We start from the raw sequence: 22,764 nt of genomic DNA, 5'->3' as shown, positions 1-22,764 counted from the left end.
TTTGTTGTAATTTCATTAGTCTGAGTCTGAGACTCCCTCATGTAGTAACTGTTTATATACTATTTAAGCGTAAACCCTCTAAATTTGCTAGTGTACATACTACTACTAGTACACACACACACACACACACAATGTGGTAAATACAGGCCACTTACACTGTGTGAAATGATAAACAAGACAACCACACGTTACATGTTTTTTAACTCTTCTGACGTTGCTTACTGCAAGAACTTGGAAGATCCTTGAAGGCATCCCATCCATTCACCATTACACGACGTCATGTTAAGGTCAAAGTTTGTCAACAAGGAGCAGCTTCACATACGGAGAGCTACCACCAGTCTTACACAGTTCAGACCTCTATTCTCTGTGATGCTTATATGAAATTTCACAAGAACCATTTCAATTAACTATGGATGGAAAACAACCAATTTTAGTCCTTTTCCATGAGGGTGCATGTACTCCTAAGGATGGTAAAGCACTTTTTTGTCACATATACACAAATTATAGGGTATGTGGTTTATTTTAATAATCAAATAAAATCCTCGGAAACATTAAAGGGGCACAAGCTGAGTTTATATGAGTTGGGAAGAGATTTATGCCGAGTATTTAAAAGTCACTCATAGTATAATATTCTACTTACTGAAGCATACATAACTATCACTTGTAAATAACTGAAATTAAAACTTGGTATTAAGATATAACATATAAATAATCCGTTGAAAACAAAAGTAATCAAGTGTTGTAACAAAACCAGACGGCATTTGTAATGTCATAGAAGACAATCATGCATCTATAATTTAACTGCGGTTTTTTAAGTATTTTCACCTGAGTAAAAGATTTATAAACTCAGCTTCTGCCACTTTAATACCAAATCTCAGTATATTTGAACTAAAACTGTGTTTGCATGTTAATTAAGCAATTTGCATATGTTACCAGTGTCTTGCACACATTCATTGCCAATTGATATTTTCAGACAAACATCCATAAATGTATATTAACATGAAATTAAATTCCATAACATTTATACAGTCAGGTGATGACCTACTGTATATCTTGCCTTAATATCCTAGGATAAGGAATATTGATTTGAAACGTCAGGATTGAATTTATGGATTGGGACTGTTTCACCCATAAATGTATATGTATGATTTCCACATTAAAATACTAATTTCATACAGTAAATTACTGTAACACTTGAAAGTACTAATTTTAAGACGGTCAAAGAAGTAAACAATTGTGATTCCTTTGACATTTGCATATTACAAGTATGAATGTTCATGGACTCTGGGTTCATAGTTACAACAGAAAATTTCTACTGAGTTTTGGGATATCCTTCCAAAAATGTTTGATTGTGAGTAGAAATGTTCATATCTACGCACACTTTCTGAAAATGTTTATTTTACAAATTGTATAAATTCACTTTTGACTTTATGATTATCATAATCACAGAAAATAAGTCACAACCAATCTCAAAAAAGTTCATCAGTTTTTATTGTCAAAAGAATGTGTTTTCAATTCACCTGTAATATGTAGAAAAGCTGACACGACAAAAAAAAAACGCATCCAAAAATACTGACAAATTCTTTATTTCTTCAAAAAATACACCAAAGGAATCATGACAATTATTAGCTCTCTTCTAAAACATAGTACATTGAAGATTCAGCACTAATGTCAACGTTTTTCACAAATAGTATATAAACTAATTGACAACAGTATTACAATTATGAAGAGCATGCAATAAGTACATGATACGGCTGTGGCAGACACATGATTGGCACATGCCCTACTCCTAATAAGGAGATGACGAACACATGATCAGTGCATGGTTATATTGGAATGCAGTGTACAAGTAAGCAAGACTTGTCCTTTTTTACAAGTTGAAAACAAGCCAGTGTCTGATCAACGACAACAAAGTATAAAGCTTACAACATTTGCTTGGCAAGTATTACAGTCAATAAAAAATGGGAATCATATAAATATCTTCCTGTGAAGTGCACATTTTGTTCTTCTTTTTCCCAACAGTATATGAAAAGTAATGCTTATGTACATAAAAAGTATGTATGATGATTTTTTTTTTAATTCGTATTTCAATAATCAGACTTCCAAATCTTGATGGTTTTATCGTTTTCAAGTGTACCTGACGCAATGATGTTTTCTGATGGATGGCATGTGCAACATAAAACAACATCTGTAAAGAAAGAGGAAATTTTATAGCACATTAAAAATGCACCAATCCTTTGTTTACATGTACAGTTAAATCCTGGTCATTGAAAGTGCAAATTTTTGACAATTGAAAATATATACCGAACCTTTATTACAAATGGTTCAAATCATTTCAATTATCTGAATTAACGTTTTACTAGTCATCTATGATAATGTGAACATTTACTTGATGTCAATATGTGAACAACTGTGAATCAGGAACAGATGCAATTACTTGTTTGCAAACAAATTGTAAATGTGTGGGTTTCTCATACAGGAGTTGAAAATAAGAATAACAAGCCTCCAATGGAACACATTGTCCCCAGCTTGTGTGTCCTATGGCAAAGTTATTGTGCAAATCTGAATGGTGTCTCAAGATATAAAACTTCATAATTTATTGACCAATTTGTTATTTGACCTTGATTATGGAGGTCAAAGGCAAAGGTCAAGATATAAAAAAGAAAAGATGACCTTTTGGGTATACACATTTAAATGGAGTCTTTGTTTATTCAACTTCTTGAGTTAATTTAGAAAGAAAATGTTTGGTTATTTCCCCTTGAAAATGTTTGTCAAGGTCAATGCCTCATTAGACACCTGAGTGTAGACACTTGAATGGTGTCCATATGTATCAAATTTTTGGCGATACCAGACAAAATGTGCTTGATTATCACAAAACATGGCCACCATTTTGCTAATCAGGTCAAAATCTCGTAAATTAAGTGACATGCATATGCCTCACATAGTAAAAACCAAGACATGATTAAAATATCATCACTTGAAATGTTTTATTCAAAAAGCTATGAAGATAACACAAAGTTGCCTATTCGACCCAACGTATAAATCACCTCCAGGCAATGGCCATTGACAACTAAAAAGTCTTAAAAATATTATTTCAGTTATTTCTACTGTGGCTCTAAGCTTATGTATCAACATTTCATTTTTGTACCAGGTTTAATCGAAATCTGAATGTGTATCTCAGAGATGACTGGATATGCACTGATGGACACCCCCCCCCCCCCCCCCCAATGCATTGCCTACTGAGATTAAAAACTGACAAATTTATTTTTTTGATACATTTACAAGATAATCATGTCATGAAAATATAAAATTGTTAGTTACCTGAGTGTCCCTGCAGCTTCTGTACAATTTCTTTGGTTTGAAGGTTCCAAATATAGACCATGTTATCTTCTGACCCTGACACTATCCACTGAAACAAAGCAAATCAAATCAAATAAGATTTGAAAACAGTATTACACATACGTAGACATGAAACAATATAAACACACAGTGGCACAGTGATACACATACAGATTCTCTTACACAAACACACACAAGTCTCTCTGGCACTAACCACTGACGGAACTAAAAACGAGATACAAAAGTCTTTCACCGCTAGACATCAATGTGTCCCCTTTATAAAGACTAAAAGCTTATTATTTTGCAGTCACCACATAGTAAGGGACATCAAATTTTGGTGCATGTGAACTTGTTGTGTATCAGTGACACATCAAATTGGCTTTGGGAGCATACTTGTAATCATACATAGAACAAAATAAGCACACATGTATACTCCCACACTTACATCAATACAATCTTTCACAACTCACGGTAAAACAAATAACAAAGTTCAAATTTTCCATTTTCAAAAATGAGATGTATACGATCAAAAAATTTAAACTCAAAGTGGCTTGTCACACAGAAAACAAGTCATTGAGAATGACATAGTCCCCGCTATGATTGGGTTTTAAGGAACTGGCAGTTTATGTTGTCATTTTCTTGATATCACTACTCTGATCACGCAACAACACTTGTATTGTGAACCTAAATCAAACAGACTTAGATATGTTGTGTCTACTCGTTGGACATGGAACATGCCTACTCATGTTGTGTCTCCTCGTTAGACATGGGACATGCCTACTCTTCAAGATGATGTGATGGAATAAACCATTCAACAATAAAGGATGGGTTGGGTACAGGGGGACCTGTTCAAGCATGTCTGAGTTATGGCTTTGGACATGAAAATTGTGCCAACAAAATCGCTGCCAGGCAGCCATATCGGATTGTATCACGATGAAAATGGATATGCACATGTATGTCATAGAACACTGTCCTAAAACCAACTTTGAATGAGATCTGTTCAAGCATATCTGAGTTATGGCTTTGGACATGGAAAATTCGCAAACAAAATTGCTGCCAGGCAGCCATATTGGATCGTATATATCACAATGAAAATGAATATGCACATGCACATGTATGTCATAGAACACTGTTCTAATACCTACTTTGAATGAGATCTGTTCAAACATGTCCGAGTTATGGCTTTGGACATGGAAAATTCGCAAACAAAATGGCTGCCAGGCAGCCATATTGGATCGTATCAAGATCAAAATCGATATGCACATGTATGTCTCAGAACACTGTCCTAATACTAACTTTGAATGAGATCTGTTCAAACATGTCCGAGTTATGGCTTCAGACAGGGAAAATTTGCAAACAAAATGGCTGCTAGGTGGCCATATTGGATCGTATCATGAAACAAATTGACGTACATCTGTATGCCATTGTATGTTGCCCCTGTACCAAGTTTGAAAAAAATCAGTCTAGGCATCTCCAAGAAACGGCTCTGGGTGGACGCACGGACGGACGCACAGACAGACGGAACCCAATCCATAAGACTACGTCCGGCGGGGACTACCAAAGTACTTTGACACAATTACGTACCTTTCCTCCTGTTACTGAAAAGTTTGCAAATATGCAGTATTTTTCATTCTTGTGCCCTGTGTACGTTTTTAAACACTTTCCTTTACTGTAGTCCCATAGTTTTAGTGTGCTGAAAGATAAACAATACTTGTATGTGATGTGATTTGTTGTATACCAAAGCACAGGAAACCCTGACAAAGACACAGGATGATGGGGTGCATAGAAAAGCTATAACATATATCCAGATGACCATGTATACCAGTATAGTTGCTTAATTAGTAATAATGACATCTGGTCCTCTCATGTAACAATTTATCATATCAGCATACGTAATTAGCCCTCAGAATACCATGGCTATGGCCTAGTAATTTTCTCCTTACAAGGACACACAAATGAATACAAATCAGGTCTCTGATTTACAGTACAGTCATCAAAGTCCTGTTAAAAGTCAAGAAGAACTTTGCCTAGATACTATTCTAGATTTGTAATTATGGCAAATTCTATCTCCACATCACCATAGATCTGGTTTTAAAGGCCCAAATTACAAAATCTCTATGTAATGGAATTATGGTAAGCATATACAATATTTGGAAGTCTTGCATCATCCACATTTACTTGTTTAATGTGGTAGCTAAGATGTACTTCTCACTGGGTGAAAACTTGTCACATGACACAGGTTTTATTGGCCTTCATTACACTAAAACATACTTACTTGTCTAATGTGGCAGCTAAGATGTACTTCCCATTGGGTGAAAACTTGACATATGACACTGGAGGATTATCGTCATCTATGAAGGAAAAATTAAATGAAAACAAGGTGTATCAGGATGCATGTATATCATGTTATTATTGGGTGAAATAATACACTGTGTGTGTGTGCGTGCCTTGTGTGTCTGTCCGTCTCTGAGTGTATGTGTGTGTGTGTGTCTGTCTGTCTCTGCGTGAGTGTGTGTGTGAATTTGTGTCTCCATTTACAAAGATTATAACTCACAAGCAGTTCAAAGTTTTTAGCATTGAGGTTTTGATCTGTCTTGGTCGACAATCCCCATCAAACTGACAATTCCATAGTTACAACTGACCACTAGGTGGCGATATGATCAACTGATTATGGACGTTAAGTAGTTTGATGCCCTGACTCCATTAATCTTGGGATTGTAGCATCTGATGTTGACAGCCTCCCTGATCTTATAAATGTATGTTTCTTATTTTTAATATCTATTTTATCATTTTTACATCTTGTAATGTTGTCACAGTGTTGACAGTAGGTTTACTTACCTATGAGAGTTTTTAAACACTGGCCTGACGCTGTATCCCAAATACGACTGAAAAATAAACATCCATCAACTTTTAGTATTTAGAGTGACAAGAAATTAACAGTCCTTCACTTGGGTGATATAAAGGTGTGTGTGTGTGTGTGTGTGTGTGTGTGTGTGTGTGTGTGTGTGTGTGTGTATGTGTATGTTGAAAGTGGTGGTGGGTTGGGTCTCTAGTCTCCTAGAACTGTGTGTAGTACCAGTAAGCAAATCTTTGTCACAATTTTATTTCAGCTGTTACACTTTCTGACTATGTTCTATCTTCATTCATAGATGGATGATTTACTATAGAGTATAACAACAGACAAACTTTCAAACTACAATGTTGCATTTTGTGATATAGATGATGAGTGGGTCTACAGGCTCACATTCACCTCACAATTTCATTACCTGCTTGCTCAGTTAAACAGGCTATTTTCACAATGTTAATATTATGACTTACCAGAGTCCATCGTAACTACTTGACACTATGAGTGAACCATCTCTGTTGAAGTCAACCTGAAATGAAAAAGAAAACACACATTTAAAAGCCAGATTTTCTCCAAAATCAGATTTTCATATATAGAAATATGATGTAATGTCAATCTACCCTTAACCTTCTCATGACAAGCCATCGAAGATGACACAGCCCCCGCAGTGGATGTTTGAGACTTAAAGTCCTAGCCCCCCAAAAAAATAAAGTGTGTTTTGGTGGGGACAAAGAAAACAGTATTGCTTTTGCAAATTGCCATGATTTGTCAATTGGATGATAATAATGTGTAACTGGTACAGAATCACTAATGATTTTACAATCATTATCACTGTGCTGATAACTTGTTTGTGAAACAGTTCTTTGTAATTTGTCTGATTTACACACCTGTGTCATGCTATGGACTCTATATGTAGCTATCTCACAAGTGTTTTTGTGAGTTAATGTTTGTTGTTTTGTTGAATATATCTGTACCTTTTTTAAATGAGGTTTTGTGACATTAATTTTAAGTACACATGACAAAGGTTGTGAAACAGTTCTTTGTAATTGGTCTGTTTTACACACCTGTGGCATGCTTTTGACGCTACATGAAGCTGTTTCACTAGTATATTGTGTTAATGTGTCTTGTTCTCTTGAATACATTTGTACTTCCTTTAAATCAGGGTTCGCGACATTAATTTTACGCGCACATGATCTTTCTGTTTTTGAGAATTTTTTTTTATTATCAACCTTAAGTGTTTGTTTCGTCTTATGTATATACTTTTCTTCAGTTGTACATGTTATGATGGCAGATGAACATATCCCATAATGTGCTGTAAGGTTAAAGGAATCACTTGGACTATTTGTTGTATAGACTAGTGTAGGAGTAATTTCAAAAGCCACACTTGCAAGAGAATCCTCAGTCAATATTGATGTTAGTTGTCTTAAATGGGTACAGAGATCATGTATTGTCTTGAAAATGATAAGAAATGCATGTCCATCAGGCATTGAATAACCTTGATCATTTCTGCTATGAGGATCGAACAAGTGGAACTGGTCATCTTGAGTAAATAATGCCATACCATAGTCTTTCACTATAAGAATACACTGGGATGAAATTTCTAGAGCACTCTCAAATACACTCTCCATTTTATGAAATTCAATATCAGTGGTAGGAGTAAATTGTTGGATCCTGTACTGGTTTACAAGCATACAGACACAACAAAGGCACACACCTTGCACAACAGACATAAATACAATAACATAGTTCTCAGAACCCGAGAACACTCTTCAGTTGAGGAGGTTAAAGTAGGATTTGGGCACCGTCCCAAATTAACTGCTGGTCTGAACATAGACCACTAGAGAACTAGAGAACACAAAGAGAACAAAAGCAAAGACAACAACCAAAATCTAATAAAACACATGTGATAGGACAGTACATACATAAAATAAAAGACAGGTGATAGGACAGTACATACATAAAATAAAAGACAGGTGATAGGACAGTACATACATTATTAGAAACTTGTCCTAGAACTCACTACAATATAAGTTGTACCAAGGATACAAACACTTGAAAGAATTAGAAATAGAAAGTTCAATTGTCTTAGTTTATATTTCAAATTACTGACTAGGTATTAGCAATAAAACAATCATGGGAATGTGTGTCCAACAATACAGGCAGTCTGTAGGAAGTTTTTATTCTGTGCACTACATGATCAATGTAAAATTAACAAAGATATTGTCCTTCTGCTGCGCTTGTATTCTTCACCTTTACTTGTATTATAATTATTACACCAGGATGTTGCTCCTGCTTGGAGGTGATATAGAAACAAACCCAGGTCCTCCAACACCAAAACAGACTTGCCCTGGTAAATTTGCAATTATTGGTAGTATACATCAAGGTTCACCCCAATTTTTGATTACTGAATCTGGTGCATGTCATTCATAAAAATTAATTGAAAACAATTCATTTCCCTTTATTTCTCTAAAATTTGATATCCTTTTAATTTTCATGAATGGAAAATGATTTTTCATCCAAATTTGCCAGAAATACGTACATTTTTAATGTGACGAATTTGGGCTGAGAATAACCGAATACGTTCAGTGCAAATGTGCAGTAACAAACATGGCTGCCACATTGGAGCTACCTCGTGGTACTACGATCGCGATTCACATCCAAACGTGATCATTTAGGACATAAATTTTACCATGGAACCGTACCGGAGTAGTTATTTCTAAAGAACATGTATACATTTTAGGATTTTGTTCGTATTTATCGATACAATGCGAAAATTGCCGTGACATCGTACATCGTATGCGTACTGTATTACGTATACGGGAAGGCTTGGAAATTACCGGCTTGATATACCCGGCCATAGAAACTACCAACATACCGTCTTCTACTTTACGACGGTACTACATTTACTGTTTTTGTTTCGGCTACCATTGTTATAATCAAGGCGATAAATAAGTTCATAAATGATGATAGACGCAGTGTCGCTGTTCACTTCCTTCATTAACGGCATTGAATAGAATCTCTTGAAGACGTTCACATCAAAACAAAGGGGCGCTGAACGCAAACAGAGGGGCGGTCCATGAAAACAGAGGGGCGGTGCGCCCCTCAAAAACCCCTCGTGGAGAACACTGATAATGTAGGGTTAAACTTACAACGGAATCTACTGTATCGTGGAGAATGGAAGAAATTTTGTGCGAGCACTACAATTCATGAATGAAATCTAAAGCACATACGTCATCAGCCTCTTTTTGGATGATAACGTTGGCGATCTTGCACAATATTCTCAGATTTGGATTCACACTATTAGACATATTCATATATTAGACGAATTGGATAGGGACCAAATAATTCTCAAAAAGTACAATAAACCGTTTTCCGGCCATATTTGATTATTTTGATAAACAAATATGCATACTTGCGCTTACAACTTTCATTCAAAAGCTTTATTTACACACATACCATTTACCACAAATGTACAATTATGATTGGCACAGCATGAAATGCATTGTATGTAATGAAGTGTGCACTAGTTTTCATACAGGTACAAAGCGCATTGACAATAAAGATTAATAATTATCCAAAGCACATTGACAATAAAGAATAATAATTCTCCTTACCTTTTATCGATGCAGATATAAAAAACAAAAGTCACTCTTACAAACATCCGAATCTAATCTGAATTTGAATTCGATAATCTAAATTTGAATTCGATGATTGCAATTCTGAACCCATGTTCATACACATGTACAATTTACTCTACAAATTATTGTTACAGACATGTGAAATATTTTAAATGTTTGTAAATCAGCTAAACCACATCGCATCCAAAAGAAAATCAGCGTGCATATGTAACTCATATCTAATTATGAATGTACCAATTTTGGAAGGAATCGGTCCATGATTGTCCGAGATATGGCTGAGGACGGACACACGCATGCATGCATGCACGGACGGACGCACGCACGGATGCACACACGCACGGACAGAACCCAATTTATAAAGCCCCCGCCTCGGACTTCGTCCGACGGGGGCTAAAAACAGAGGATGGCATACATGGAGAACTGTGAATACACAGGATGGCATACATGGAGAACTGTGAATACACAGGATGGCATACATGGAGAACTGTGAATACACAAGATGGCATACATGGAGAACTGTGAATACACAGTATGGCATACATGGAGAACTGTGAAAATACAGGATGGCATACATGTACATGGAGAACTGTGAATACACAGGATGGCATACATGGAGAACTGTGAATACACAGGATGGCATACATGGAGAACTGTGAATACACAGGATGGCATACATGGAGAACTGTGAATACACAGGATGGCATACATGGAGAACTGTGAATACACAGGATGGAATACATGGAGAACTGTGAATACAAGTACTCACAAATGAATATATGCGATGCATCAAGATTTGAAAGAACTCAATCATTGTTTTGTTGTCTGAAAATCTTGCTAAAAAAATTGCTGAGGGCATATTAGTTGGTGACATGAATAATATAACACATGTGTAACCTGTTCCTATGTATATGCAGAGCAGTTCAAACAACATGAGACTTGGTACTTTATACTTTGACAAATTAGAATTACATACCGCAGACACAGGATCGGAATGTGCAGGGAGTGTCTTCAAACATTTCCCTGTTTTCACGTCCCATATCCTTACACTCTCATCAAACTGAAAACAAAAGTGATAGTTCACTCAGTAAGAACTTGCATCAACTGAATAATGCCATCCTCACCACACAGGTGGAGTGTGTACTCTCAACCAATTTGATATATCACTGTTATCAGGTTTTGTTGGGCAGTGATAAATAAATAAAATATATGGAAATGTAAATAACTTTAGTTGTTGTTTACTTCAGGGCGTTGTAAAATGGTTTACATTATGCAAATGAATAAATCATTCCAACAGATTATATGAGTACATGATATAATTAATTTGTCTACAAATGTAGTAATTCTTGGAATAACGATATTTCCTTGGAGTAGAATTTAGAAATAAACATAATATACTTACTGATCCTGATACTATGAGATTTGACTGTGGATTAAAATTACAACAAAAGACATAATTACTGTGGCCTTTCAGTGTCTTTAGACATTTACCCTGAAAAATAAACAAAGTCACATTGTCATCTCTCTTTTCAATATACAAGAAAACTGCAAATAAGAGTAACTGACTCATAATCATATATTATTAACAGACTCATATATTATTGGACACAAGATGTGTGAAAACAGCATTTACAATATTTTAGTAGAAAAAATTGTGTCAGGCACAGTTCACTGCACAAAGTCTTTAGACGTACAAAAATTGTGTGGTTCCGATTACATTCAATTTTAGAACAGGTGGGGTAGGTAGATTTTTTATTTTATTTTATTATTATTTTTTTTTGATGTTGAGTGTCTAGTTCATGTTTTCCATTGTTTTCCAAATGGTCTCTGTGTTGTTTATTTCTTCCTATTATATATCAGATGTACAGACATTACAGATTGGAAGAATAGTTTTATATTGTCTTTTTAAGTTGATGTTAGTTTCCCCACCCACTATTTCTTGCGAGACTTCACGATATTTGCGATTTTATTATTATTTTTCTTGAATATGTAAAAAGAAGTTTAGGGTCGGCAGGAAAAACTAGGTGGGGTCGGGTAACCGGAACAAACAACTTTTTTATTTGGCTTTACCTTGATTAACATAGTAATAATTTGATAGGCATAAGTTTTATCTTAGTTGAGAATCTTTGTGAAACACATCTACAAAGCTGTATAAAATGTGAATGATTAAGTCTATGGATAATATTGTATTTTTCCATGGGGAGCTGAAGAAGTGATGGCCAACCATTATATTGTTATACATTTATGCTAGGATTAATACAACAACTGCCATGCTTGCAGTAACCTTCAGAACTTGTTACTGACAGGCAGTATACCTTCTAATGATAGCCAAATTTGGTTGTTGTGAGTTAAAAAGAGAAAAACTGACATTTCTTGTGAGTCACCTCATAGTAAGAGACAGGGGAACATCAAATTTTGGTGTGTGACTAGAAATTGTGTGCATCAGTGGTGTGTCAAATTTGGCTTAGAGGGCTCACTGCTGACTGGGAAAGTAAAGAAATGAATTGGATCAATAACACTTCAATGACTTGGCATGTCACATGTTGGATTTACAGACACATACAGACACATCTATTACATTTCAATCATTTGATAGAAGTAATTTTATCATGGCCTCTTTACACAACAGCTCCCATGCATAAACAATTTCAAGTTCCCTTGGCACTTTGTAAACTCAAAGAGGTCATTAATCAGTTCTTATCAAACAATGAAAATTAATACATTTATTTTTTTTGTACATCTCACAAAATACAGCTAAAATGATGTAGGCGCGCTTGGTGTTTCACTCATGGGACATTACATTTTTGACACAGAGATAGACATATTTCAACTCTAGACTAACAATAACAGAGACGCAATAAACACAGCAGGATCCATTGCCCAATCACATTGAACACTGATAAGCATTACTATTCTTTCACAGTGCAGTAAAAACAGGCTTCTAATGAAAACATTACACATGGACTTGATGATTTTAATGGCTGCAATTGTTTAATTTTAAACTGATCATAAACATTTAAACTTGACTACTTCTACATCCACACTGTATGCAGCACCTTTGTAATTGTTTCTTTCAGAAGTTGTCTGAAGGTGTGTAATAAATGTCATGTTAAATGAGTGAAACACATCAAGCCAACATCATTTTAGCTGTAAGTTGTCTGAAGGTGTGTAATAAATGTCATAATAAATGAGTGAAACACATCAAGCCAACATCATTTTAGCTGCAAGTCAACTGAGATGTATTACCAAGTTTTCACTTGATGTTTAGAAATGTAGATTGATAACATAATGTTCACTATATTATCATATAAACAGATCCCTACAAATTTGGACAGGTGAAGTTTTTCTAGGGTACAACAATTAGTGTTTCAGTACAGTATTTTGCAATGACGACACAGGCTATCAGTACAAATGACACCACCTATGTAAACAATGGGTAGTCACCTGTCTCTGAATAAACGCTGGCTGAACAAATCAAAGTTCTGAGTGGCTGGTATGTAAATTTAAAGGGGCTGCAACAGTTTTAATAGGGCGAGGGCAAAATTTAATGGGGCTGATCACCCCCTTTAAAAGGTGCTGTGGAGAACACTGTTTATTCATAAACTGAGGGAAGAGCAAACCACTGCATGCAAATATGAAACATTTCGATTTAAAACAAGTCGTTGAAAATGACATAGTCCCCGCTATGATTGCGTTTTAAGGAACTGGCAGTTTATGTTGTCATTTTCAAATCTGGTTAATGTTGTTTGGCTTCATATGGTTGTTTTTGATATCACTACTCTGTTCAAGCATGTCTGAGTTATGGATTTGGACATGAAAACTGTGCTAACAAAATGGCTGCCAGGCAGCCATATCGGATTGTATCATGACAAAAATGGATATGCACGTGTATGTCATAGAACACTGTGCTGATACCAACTTTGAATGTGATCTGTTCAAGCATGTCTGAGTTATGGCTTTGGACATGGAAAATTCGCCAACAAAATGGCTGCCAGGCAGCCATATTGGATCATATCACGACAACAATGGATATGCACATGTATGTCATAGAACACTGTCCAATACCAACTTTGAATGAGATCTGTTCAAGCATGTCTGAGTTATGGCTTTGGACAGGGAAAATTCGCAAACAAAATGGCTGCTTGGTGGCCATATTGGATCGTATCATAAAACAAATTGACGTGCATATGTATGCCATAGTATGTTGCCCCTGTACCAAGTTTGAAAGAAATTGGTCCAGGCATCTCCAAGAAACTGCTGCAGACGGACGGACGGACGGACACATGGACGCACGGAACCCAATCCATAAGTCCCCATCCGGACTTCGTCCGGCGGGGACTAAAAATCTCCAAACATGAGTACAACACACATACAGAGTATATCATTTTTTTGATGGGAAAGCAAAGTTTATAGACTGCATCTTGTGCCTAAACTTACAGAATTTAATTCCCATATTTTGAGTGTCTTGTCATCTGAGGCTGATACAAGTAACTTGGAATCACTGGACCATGCCACATCTGAAATACCCTGGTTAAAGAAAATAAAAAGAATTAGTGCAAGGAGGGTTAACATCAACTATTTATTACATGTCTCAATACACATATTGTCATGGTTTCAATTAGGAATGTTTGGGATAGTTACAGGATAGGTTAGCAACATGGTGTAGTTACAGGACAAGTTACGAACATCTCAGATAGTTTCAGGACAAGTGAAGCATATACTAGAAAGAGTGGTTCCACATTAAAATTGTTATATTCAAGATACTATTATCAATCAGAATCTAACCAGGTGAAAACCAAAATTATGAACAAATTGATATTCATTCCACATTCTTTAGACCTTCACTTGGCATTTAATAAATATATTACAGCCCAAATATGTTTGTAAATTGAATCATGGCAGTATCCTCTCTCCTCATGTCAGAAACATGTACCCTCCAAACCTAAACATCTACCCTCCAAACCTAAACATGTACCCTCCAAACCTAAACATGTACCCTCCAAACCTAAACATGTACCCTCCAAACCTAAACATGTACCCTCCAAACCTAAGACACAAACACTCATATTGGAGTAGTAGTATATTCATGTATTGTATCCAGCTATTCATATCCAGTATTGTGAATCTGGATTAGTGTGGGGTATAGGGTTTTTGACAATCTGGATTAGTGTGGGATATAGGGTTTTTGACAATCTGGATTAGTGTGGGGTATGGGTTTCTTGACAATCTGGATTAGTGTGGGGTATAGGGTTCTTGACAATCTGGATTAGTGTGTGATATAAGGGTTCTTGACAATCTGGATTAGTGTAGGATATAGGGTTCTTGACAATCTAGATTAGTGTGGGGTGGAGTTCTTGACAAGTGTGGGATATAGGGTTTTTGACAATCTGGATTAGTGTGGGATATAGGGTTCTTGACAATCTGGATTAGTGTTGGATATAGGATTCTTGACAATCTGGATTAGTGTGGGGTGCAGTTCTTAATAATCTGGATTAGTGTGGGATATAGGGTTCTTGACAATCTGGATTAGTGTTGGATATAGGATTCTTGACAATCTGGATTAGTGTGGGGTATAGGGTTCTTGACAATCTGGATTAGTGTTGGATATAGGGTTATTGACAATCTGGATTAGTGTGGGGTATAGGATTCTTGACAATCTGGATTAGTGTGGGGTATAGCGTTCTTGAAAATCTGGATTAGTGTTGGATATACATTGTAAGGTTCTTGACAATCTTTATTAGTGTGGGGTAAAGGGTTCTTGACAATCGGGATTAGTGTGGGATATAAGGTTCTTGACAATCTGGATTAGTGTGGGATATAGGGTTCTTGACAATCTGGATTAGTGTTAGATATAGGCTTCTTGACAATCTGGATTAGTGTGGGATATAGGGTTCTTGACAATCTGGATTAGTGTTGGATATAGGGTTTTTGACAATCTGGATTAGTGTGGGATATAGGGTTATTGACAATCTGGATTAGTGTGGGATATAGGGTTCTTGACAATCTGGATTAGTGTTGGATATAGGATTCTTGACAATCTGGATTAGTGTGGGGTGGAGTTCTTAATAATCTGGATTAGTGTGGGATATAGGGTTTTTGACAATCTGGATTAGTGTGGGGTATAGGGTTCTTGACAATCTGGATTAGTGTGGGGTGGAGTTCTTAATAATCTTGATTAGTGTGGGATATAGGGTTCTTGACAATCTGGATTAGTGTTGGATATAGGATTCTTGACAATCTGGATTAGTGTTGGATATAGGCTTCTTGACAGCAGACAACAGGTCTCTACTGAGAGCTTTGTTACCACTACAAAGTGTACAAAATATTCCGACAAACAGACATTTACACTACATTTGTAAATGTCTGTCTCTCATATACACTTGTATAGGATTCAATTTTGGTGAGAAGTTCTCAACTAAAGACTTGATTGATTACACCTTTAGTGGGGAAATCATATCGTAACATGGTAACACAAATTGGTTCCAATAATTAGAACTCTATCAAAACTTTCTACAATTCTTTATTCAGTGACACAAAGTGAGTAAACTCCTCTTGATTTCAGTAACATGATCAACATTAAACGTTTTCGATTCTCTGATAAAACTTTAAATTCTTTTGAAATCCCTGGCCCCATAAAATTGAGAAATACATTTAGTTCCTGTTAATGGCTTATCACTTTTGCTCTATTGGAGATCACATTCAACAAGCCAATAAACAAATCTGATATTTTAATTACTGTGGGCTGATATTTTATACAGCAAATATATGATCATATGACAGAACCCCCATGACACGAGCATAGCAAATGAAAGTGCACCAACCACAAAACACTGTAAGCACTCGTGCAAATACCCTGGAACTCATATGGCATGGGGTTCTGTTATTATTACTTATGTTTATGTGAAATGCCAGATTTCCATAAAAGTCACACTTTGTTTTTGTGTGTATCGAATGATTGCATCCTCATTAGCATGTAGGTATACAAGAACGTTTTCGGTATTGCACTGCAGTGAAAATACCACTGTAATATGCACATACACCAGTGTAAGTAATCTCTAGTACATATGTAATAATATTAGGTACTTACCAATTTATGCCCTGTTATTGTCTTTTCAAATTTTCCATCATATGCACCCCATATTTTGATTAACTTGTCAGCAGCTGTGAAAGAAATTTATTCATTTGATCAATCTCGTAGCCTGATTTTCCATAAAAGTTTTAAGATGAAAATATATGTTTACACATGTATAAGGTGCTCTACACCAAATGTGCCTCTAAGTCAATCTGATTCACCACTGTCACAAAACAATTTCTTGTAACTCACCAAACGTTGGTGTACCCCCATTGCTTACTGTGCAGTGACTCACAAGAAACTCAAAATTTGATCATTTTGACCACAACACCACATGATGTCTTTCATTAGTTAAGTGCACACTAGTTGTACTCTAGATGTTATATATCATAATAAGTTATACATTTACATCATTGTTCTGATATTCACAATCTTCCATTATTTTCCCTACATATCTTGAATTAGCTTTTTGCAGGTGTAACAAAATTATTCTCCCATATTGTTTGACATTTAGCTGCAAAACACTTGTGACACAAGAGTTTTGTCACTACTCATCTTCACCTTGTATTGACAGGACCCCTTATGTCACTACTCATCTTCACCTTGTATTGACAGGACCCCTTATGTCACTACTCATCTTCACCTTGCATTGACAGGACCCCTTATGTCACCTTGTATTGACAGGACCCCTATGTCACTAGTATTTTCATCAATTGAACGAAGAAAAATATGGGGGAATAACATCTCTAAGTTAAAACTAACATGTTACTTACAAGAACTTGCGAGCCACTCTCCATTAGGACTAAATTTTATTGCCGACACTGCTTTTGTGTGTCCTGCAAGTGTGAATTTCAATGTGTAGTTTGGTTTCTGTGAACAAAACATAACGACAAGTATACAGTTTAAGCAACATTTTGAGCAACATTTTGAAAAGCAATGGTAACGGTATCAAATCATTTTTAAATTTTCATATTTTGGTCCACGAGTTCTCCAGAGATCAGAATTACAGGAGGGTATGAAAATGAGATTGCAAAGCAGGTGCATCAGGTAACCTTCTTGGACAAAGCCATGGGAAATAACAGTGAAATAAGATGCAGACAAACTACTTCACATCACACCATATATTGTGAGGGTAAACAGAATAACCACTGAGGTAAATTACAATACAGCTGTTTAATATAGTAAGGTGAATTAAGAGAACTCAATGAGGACAAAGACAAATAAAACATTGTACACGATGACAATGATAGCAGAATATAAAATCAAAGCAAGGTGCAAACTGGGACAGTACAACATAATTACATGTACTTTGGAACAATAAATTGGAAATGAATGCACTGCTTCAATCTGTGTACCACAGACATTGATCACACAACTACTATCAATTTATGGACATATTATTCCGCCAGTCCAGAGAGACATCAATGCTAAATCATTGAGTGATCAAGGTCGATAGTAGACAGATCGAACTGTCACATTTGTTTCCAATTTATCATTCCAAAGTAACTATACTGTCCTATTGATTCTTAGAAGGATGAACAACGTACATGTATTCTCTACGGTGCAAACTATTGATAGCAAGGTGCTGAGCTATGCTGAAAAACCTCATGTCACGGAGATCAGCATTGTCGGAGATGTACTAAGAAAGGCTACATGAAATATCTCTCATATTGATCCAAGCAGTATCTCAGCACATTGTTTTATGTCTTGAGCGAGACATGTGACAACAGTCCATTGAAGGACACCCTCAACGATTGTGACAAAACATCAGCAAAAATTTGTGATCATTTCTATAAACCCTTTCACTATGTGAGTAGAATTGTTTATTTCGTGATAAATGTGAATCATTCTAATTATTAAAGACCTCACCTTTCCACCAATATTGGAATTTGCTGTTGATGGTGTTGTAGTTGTACTACTAGTCGTAGTTGCTGCTGTGGTTGTTGTTTGTTGTGTTGATGAGGGTGGTGGTTTGACGTTACCAGATTCCTGGGTCTTGGACGTGTCTTCAGTACTTGCCATATCAAACCTAGGGTTAAACAACAAGAATATATGCAGATGACTGACTGAGATGATCATACAGTTAGTAATAAACTAATAACATTAGTCAGGAGGCTTTTTTTCCATTATCTCTTATATGACATGATAAAATGCAATTTACATTCATCCATAACTCTGTCATATGCGAGCCCCATGTCTGTCTGTCTGTCTCTCTCTCTCTCTCTCACACACACACATACACACACACACACACACACACACACACACATCCTTCTCATCCAACCTATAACAAACATACATTTAGCAAACTGTTTTCATTGGTTATTTTTTAACAGGTACTGTACATTCTCTATGAGACCTCCCATGTATAGAGCCCACAATACATTGTCATTAGTATTATACAAATTAAATAATAATAGATCTACAATGTGAAAGCTGGTAAGACGTTTTCAGTGTTTTTGTACTCATTTATTGCAGACAATAATTTTATAATTGTTTGTATTTCATACCATCTAAATTAGTAATACGTGTAATTACTGACCAAACTGGACAATATCTTTGATTTGACACTTCATTCACAATATAAAATTAAAATGAGATGATAGAAGGGACATTTCACAACACTGATATTTACTTTGATTTTTCATCTCACTCTAACTCAGTGAGAAACTGACTGATATGCACACATTTAATAGTAGACCATGGTGATTTAGATTCCACATGTACACATGATGTTGACATTATACATCGATGGTTTAAAGTTGGTTGTATATTCTATACCCATGTCGTTCAGCACGAAATTTTCGGTATCCTGTATCTCTTCCTGTATGCCACAAGTACCGATATATTCTATCGAATACACCCGACAGCCTTGGGAGTTGGAAGAAGTGTGCGACTTCGTGAACTCTCTGATTTCGATCAGCTTTTGTTTTCATGTGTGAGTGTGTCATCGACAGCGTGGTTTCACGAGTTCAGACCACGCCGTTAAGATATGAAACGTGAGTAAATTTTAGGACCACTTACCGATATTACGGTACAGACAGGTGTAGGATTTACAGACACTCCGATTTACGCGAACAGTTTCGATCTCTATATAGCGCAAGTGCGAAAAAGTCAAATTTCTAATATTGGATATTTATTCGGCCATCAGCGGGAAACATGGGAGAAAAATGGCGTGTATCAAAGGTCACAGGTAACAACGCATGCGCAATCGTCATAGTCTTACTTGACATGCGCGTCAAAATTTCCCGTGATCACTTCTGTTCCCTGTAAATTCTTTAGATTTTCATCGTTCATCTCCTTCTAGCTGAGCAGATGGATTAGAATAGTGGGTGCCTTACACGTTTTTACCATCTTTATTTGTTATTAGGTGAAACAGAGGGAGAAATCCTGCCAAATTTGCCACTAATTTATCAGCTGACTAAATCTGACCAATCAGAGCACAGACAGTCTGTGCTGACGTTGTCATTTTGTTTTTCGCAATCGTGACGCGTACAAATTTCGTACTGAAACTTGGTGAGTTCACCGTAAAAACTGAGATATTTTAGCGTTTTATCTTCCATAGATAGTCCATAACTCATTTACCACGTTTGGGGAGGACAAAAACCGGCATATTTTGAAGGAATTTTGCCGAAAACGAGCAAAATTTTCCACTGGTTTGTACCATGTGACTGCAATTGACCAATCACAATTAGGCAGTATGTATAAATTGGAGTTGTTGTTGCTGCTGTGCCGCCATTGCTGCTGTACGGACGCTCTACTGTATAGATCTGAATCCTGGTTCCAGAATGGATACCAAGAGCCATCCGACACTGCACGGCTATCAGCAGCCAGCACACAACATCCAACAAGGGTACTATACTAATATTTTGCCTATATGACCTAGTTTTGAAGTAGAAAGTGGGTCGGAACGGAACGGTTGTAGTTTCGTTGAAGTCGCATTTCGTATCAGTTTGGCTCAGATTCGTGCTTGTAGTGCCTTTGATATTTACGAAAATTATGCTTTTATTCGCACGGACCCATACCAGTTACTGTGTGACTTTATTAATGGAATATTCAAGACTAAATTTGTGGCAAATTTGATAGGTTTTGCCTCGAACATTACCGCCAAAAATCATTTTGCAAATGTGGAAAAATCTAGAAAATTCAGAATAAAGCGTCAATGGAGGAAATCATATTTGACAACAGGTTGTGCTTCTCAATTAATTTGTCTTATTTCTCGTGATGTTAGTGTCAATCGCGGCGTTAGGTTTTAAAAGTATTATCGAAACAACCAAATCTGTGCTGAATATTCAGGAAGTGGCGTTAAACCAACCCATGTGGGTCGGTCCTATGGTTGGCTCGCAAGAGCTTGGGAATACAATGGCCTCTTGTGCCCGGGAATGTCTCCTTTGTTTGAAATCGCAGTTTTCGTTGATCTGAAAGACATGTCGATGTTGGCAAGAAGTGGCTGTCGCGGATCTACATACTCTACTATCGTAAATTTCGAATTATTTGTCACTACGACTTGCAGTTAGCGCCTCTGAAGTGTATGGGAAGTATGATGTACATACATGACCTTGGTATAGTTGGATTTCAATGTTTTGATTCATTGTGTGCAGGACATGATCCATTGTATGAAGGTCAGGGAAGATGATACCCTGTTCTTGTCTTCACACTGCTCGTCTTGTATATTTATCTTTTTCACTCATTTTAATGCTAACTTTACCTGGCAGGGATTTTTACTAGAATCCTAGCACACAACTTCACAAGTTTTGATGTGTATTCTTGTTATGGCATTTTCCTATATACTCATTCTAATTTTCTTTCCAGTGCCTCAAGGGCAAAGACCTTCATATTGTTAAGTGGGAGATCTGATTGCTTTGTTGTTGCATGCTATCTTTGATCAGATGTGACAGGAAGACTTGGTCATTATTGTGGAATTTATCTTTTTCTCTTGGTCTGTCATATAGTAAATTTTCAATAAGCTTGTTGAGAAAGCAGGCTGCTGTTAGTATGTCACTCACTCAGGTAAAGCTCTTGTGTGCGTAGAATTAAAAAAGATACTGTAGCAAGAATATAGATATACTTGTACATATGCAGAGACGCCTTTGTTGGCTAGCTTATCTGCAATATTTGCATTTAGGAGGACAATTTATGTTGGTGATAGTGATTTGTAAAGTAACCACTTTCTAGAGACTATTAAATAATTAAAAATATTAAATCTGTGTTCTAAGCTGCTTGGTATTTCTTTTGCTGGCTGAAAAAAAAATCACTAGTCAACTACTTGTAGTTTAGAATCAAGAATTTAGCTAGGCCAACCCTTCCAATAGAGTAGTGTGTAGTTAACTAGTCCATCGCTCGTCATAATCTGTTCATGAATTTTCTTATGACTTTTTTATGCAGTCAGTAACACTTGATTTTCAAGGGCCTAAAAGCTTCAGCAACTGTTTCCTTGAGTGGTGTCTAAGTTTGAATTGAACAGCAATTCTTATAGGATTTCAATTTATTAGAGGGAGTGTCAGGTATTGAGGACAAGGATTTAGCTTTTATATAGTTACCTCGCTTGATAATGTAGGAAACACCTTTAGTGAATTGAATTTTTGAAGATAGGAAATGATTTTAAATTCGATTGGTAGCTCTTCTGGCAACGTTCCAAATACTTGTAATCTGGCTTATTACACATTAGTGTTCTGTTCTTCGTAATATGTTGGCAATCATGCAACATCTTCCTGTGTGTGCATGTCTTCAAAATGAGATTATGTCACTTACCTTGTCAAGATCTTTTCCTGATTGGTGTTGCATAGTTTTAATGTGTTTTTTGTTACAAAACCAAATGTTAACTGAGTGTTAGCCATATTTAAAATTACTGTTAAGTGTGTCATATCTGATTT

The 22,764-nt window shown here is 36.2% G+C and overlaps 2 protein-coding genes across 8 annotated transcripts in view; one reads left to right on the top strand and one right to left on the bottom strand.

The window, feature by feature from the left end:
* Positions 1–1,510: 1,510 nt before the first annotated feature.
* LOC144440816 (WD repeat-containing protein 5) lies at positions 1,511–20,057 on the bottom strand. The gene is made up of 13 exons (XM_078130225.1): positions 19,916–20,057; positions 18,761–18,920; positions 17,665–17,761; positions 16,907–16,980; positions 14,257–14,346; positions 11,222–11,311; positions 10,796–10,879; positions 6,658–6,713; positions 6,178–6,224; positions 5,615–5,690; positions 4,924–5,032; positions 3,322–3,409; positions 1,511–2,188 (listed from the first exon to the last, which is right to left on the bottom strand). Exons 2-13 carry the CDS (start codon positions 18,911–18,913, stop codon positions 2,088–2,090), a joined length of 1,065 nt encoding a protein of 354 aa, XP_077986351.1. The 5' UTR covers positions 18,914–18,920; positions 19,916–20,057; the 3' UTR covers positions 1,511–2,087.
* A 72-nt stretch (positions 20,058–20,129) lies between these two features.
* The window catches only part of LOC144440781 (uncharacterized), a 50,326-nt gene continuing 47,691 nt past the window's right edge, over positions 20,130–22,764 (top strand). For 2 of the 7 annotated variants that reach the window (XM_078130161.1, XM_078130160.1), the window contains exon 1: positions 20,565–20,744. In XM_078130161.1, the coding sequence (XP_077986287.1) occupies positions 20,680–20,744 (65 nt within the window). In that variant the 5' untranslated portion in view covers positions 20,565–20,679. Of the gene's footprint in view, positions 20,220–20,330; positions 20,408–20,564; positions 20,745–22,764 lie in introns of those variants that run through there. The other 5 variants (XM_078130164.1, XM_078130166.1, XM_078130165.1 and 2 more) reach the window with 5 other exon arrangements.

Source organism: Glandiceps talaboti, chromosome 10 (genome assembly GCF_964340395.1).
Source record: "Glandiceps talaboti chromosome 10, keGlaTala1.1, whole genome shotgun sequence".
Taxonomy (NCBI): Eukaryota; Metazoa; Hemichordata; class Enteropneusta; family Spengelidae; genus Glandiceps; species Glandiceps talaboti.
This window is presented reverse-complemented; position numbering and strand designations above follow the sequence as displayed.

Bases quoted from the DNA above. Each gene is read 5' to 3' on its own strand.
- LOC144440816 (XM_078130225.1), bottom strand. From the start codon at position 18,913: ATGGCAAGTACTGAAGACACGTCCAAGACCCAGGAATCTGGTAACGTC. The intron at 14,347-16,906 runs GTAAGTACCTAA...TTCTTTAACCAG, and splicing joins CAATAACAGGGCATAAATTG to GGTATTTCAGATGTGGCATG. The intron at 2,189-3,321 runs GTAACTAACAAT...CTTTCTTTACAG, and splicing joins GAAGCTGCAGGGACACTCAG to ATGTTGTTTTATGTTGCACA.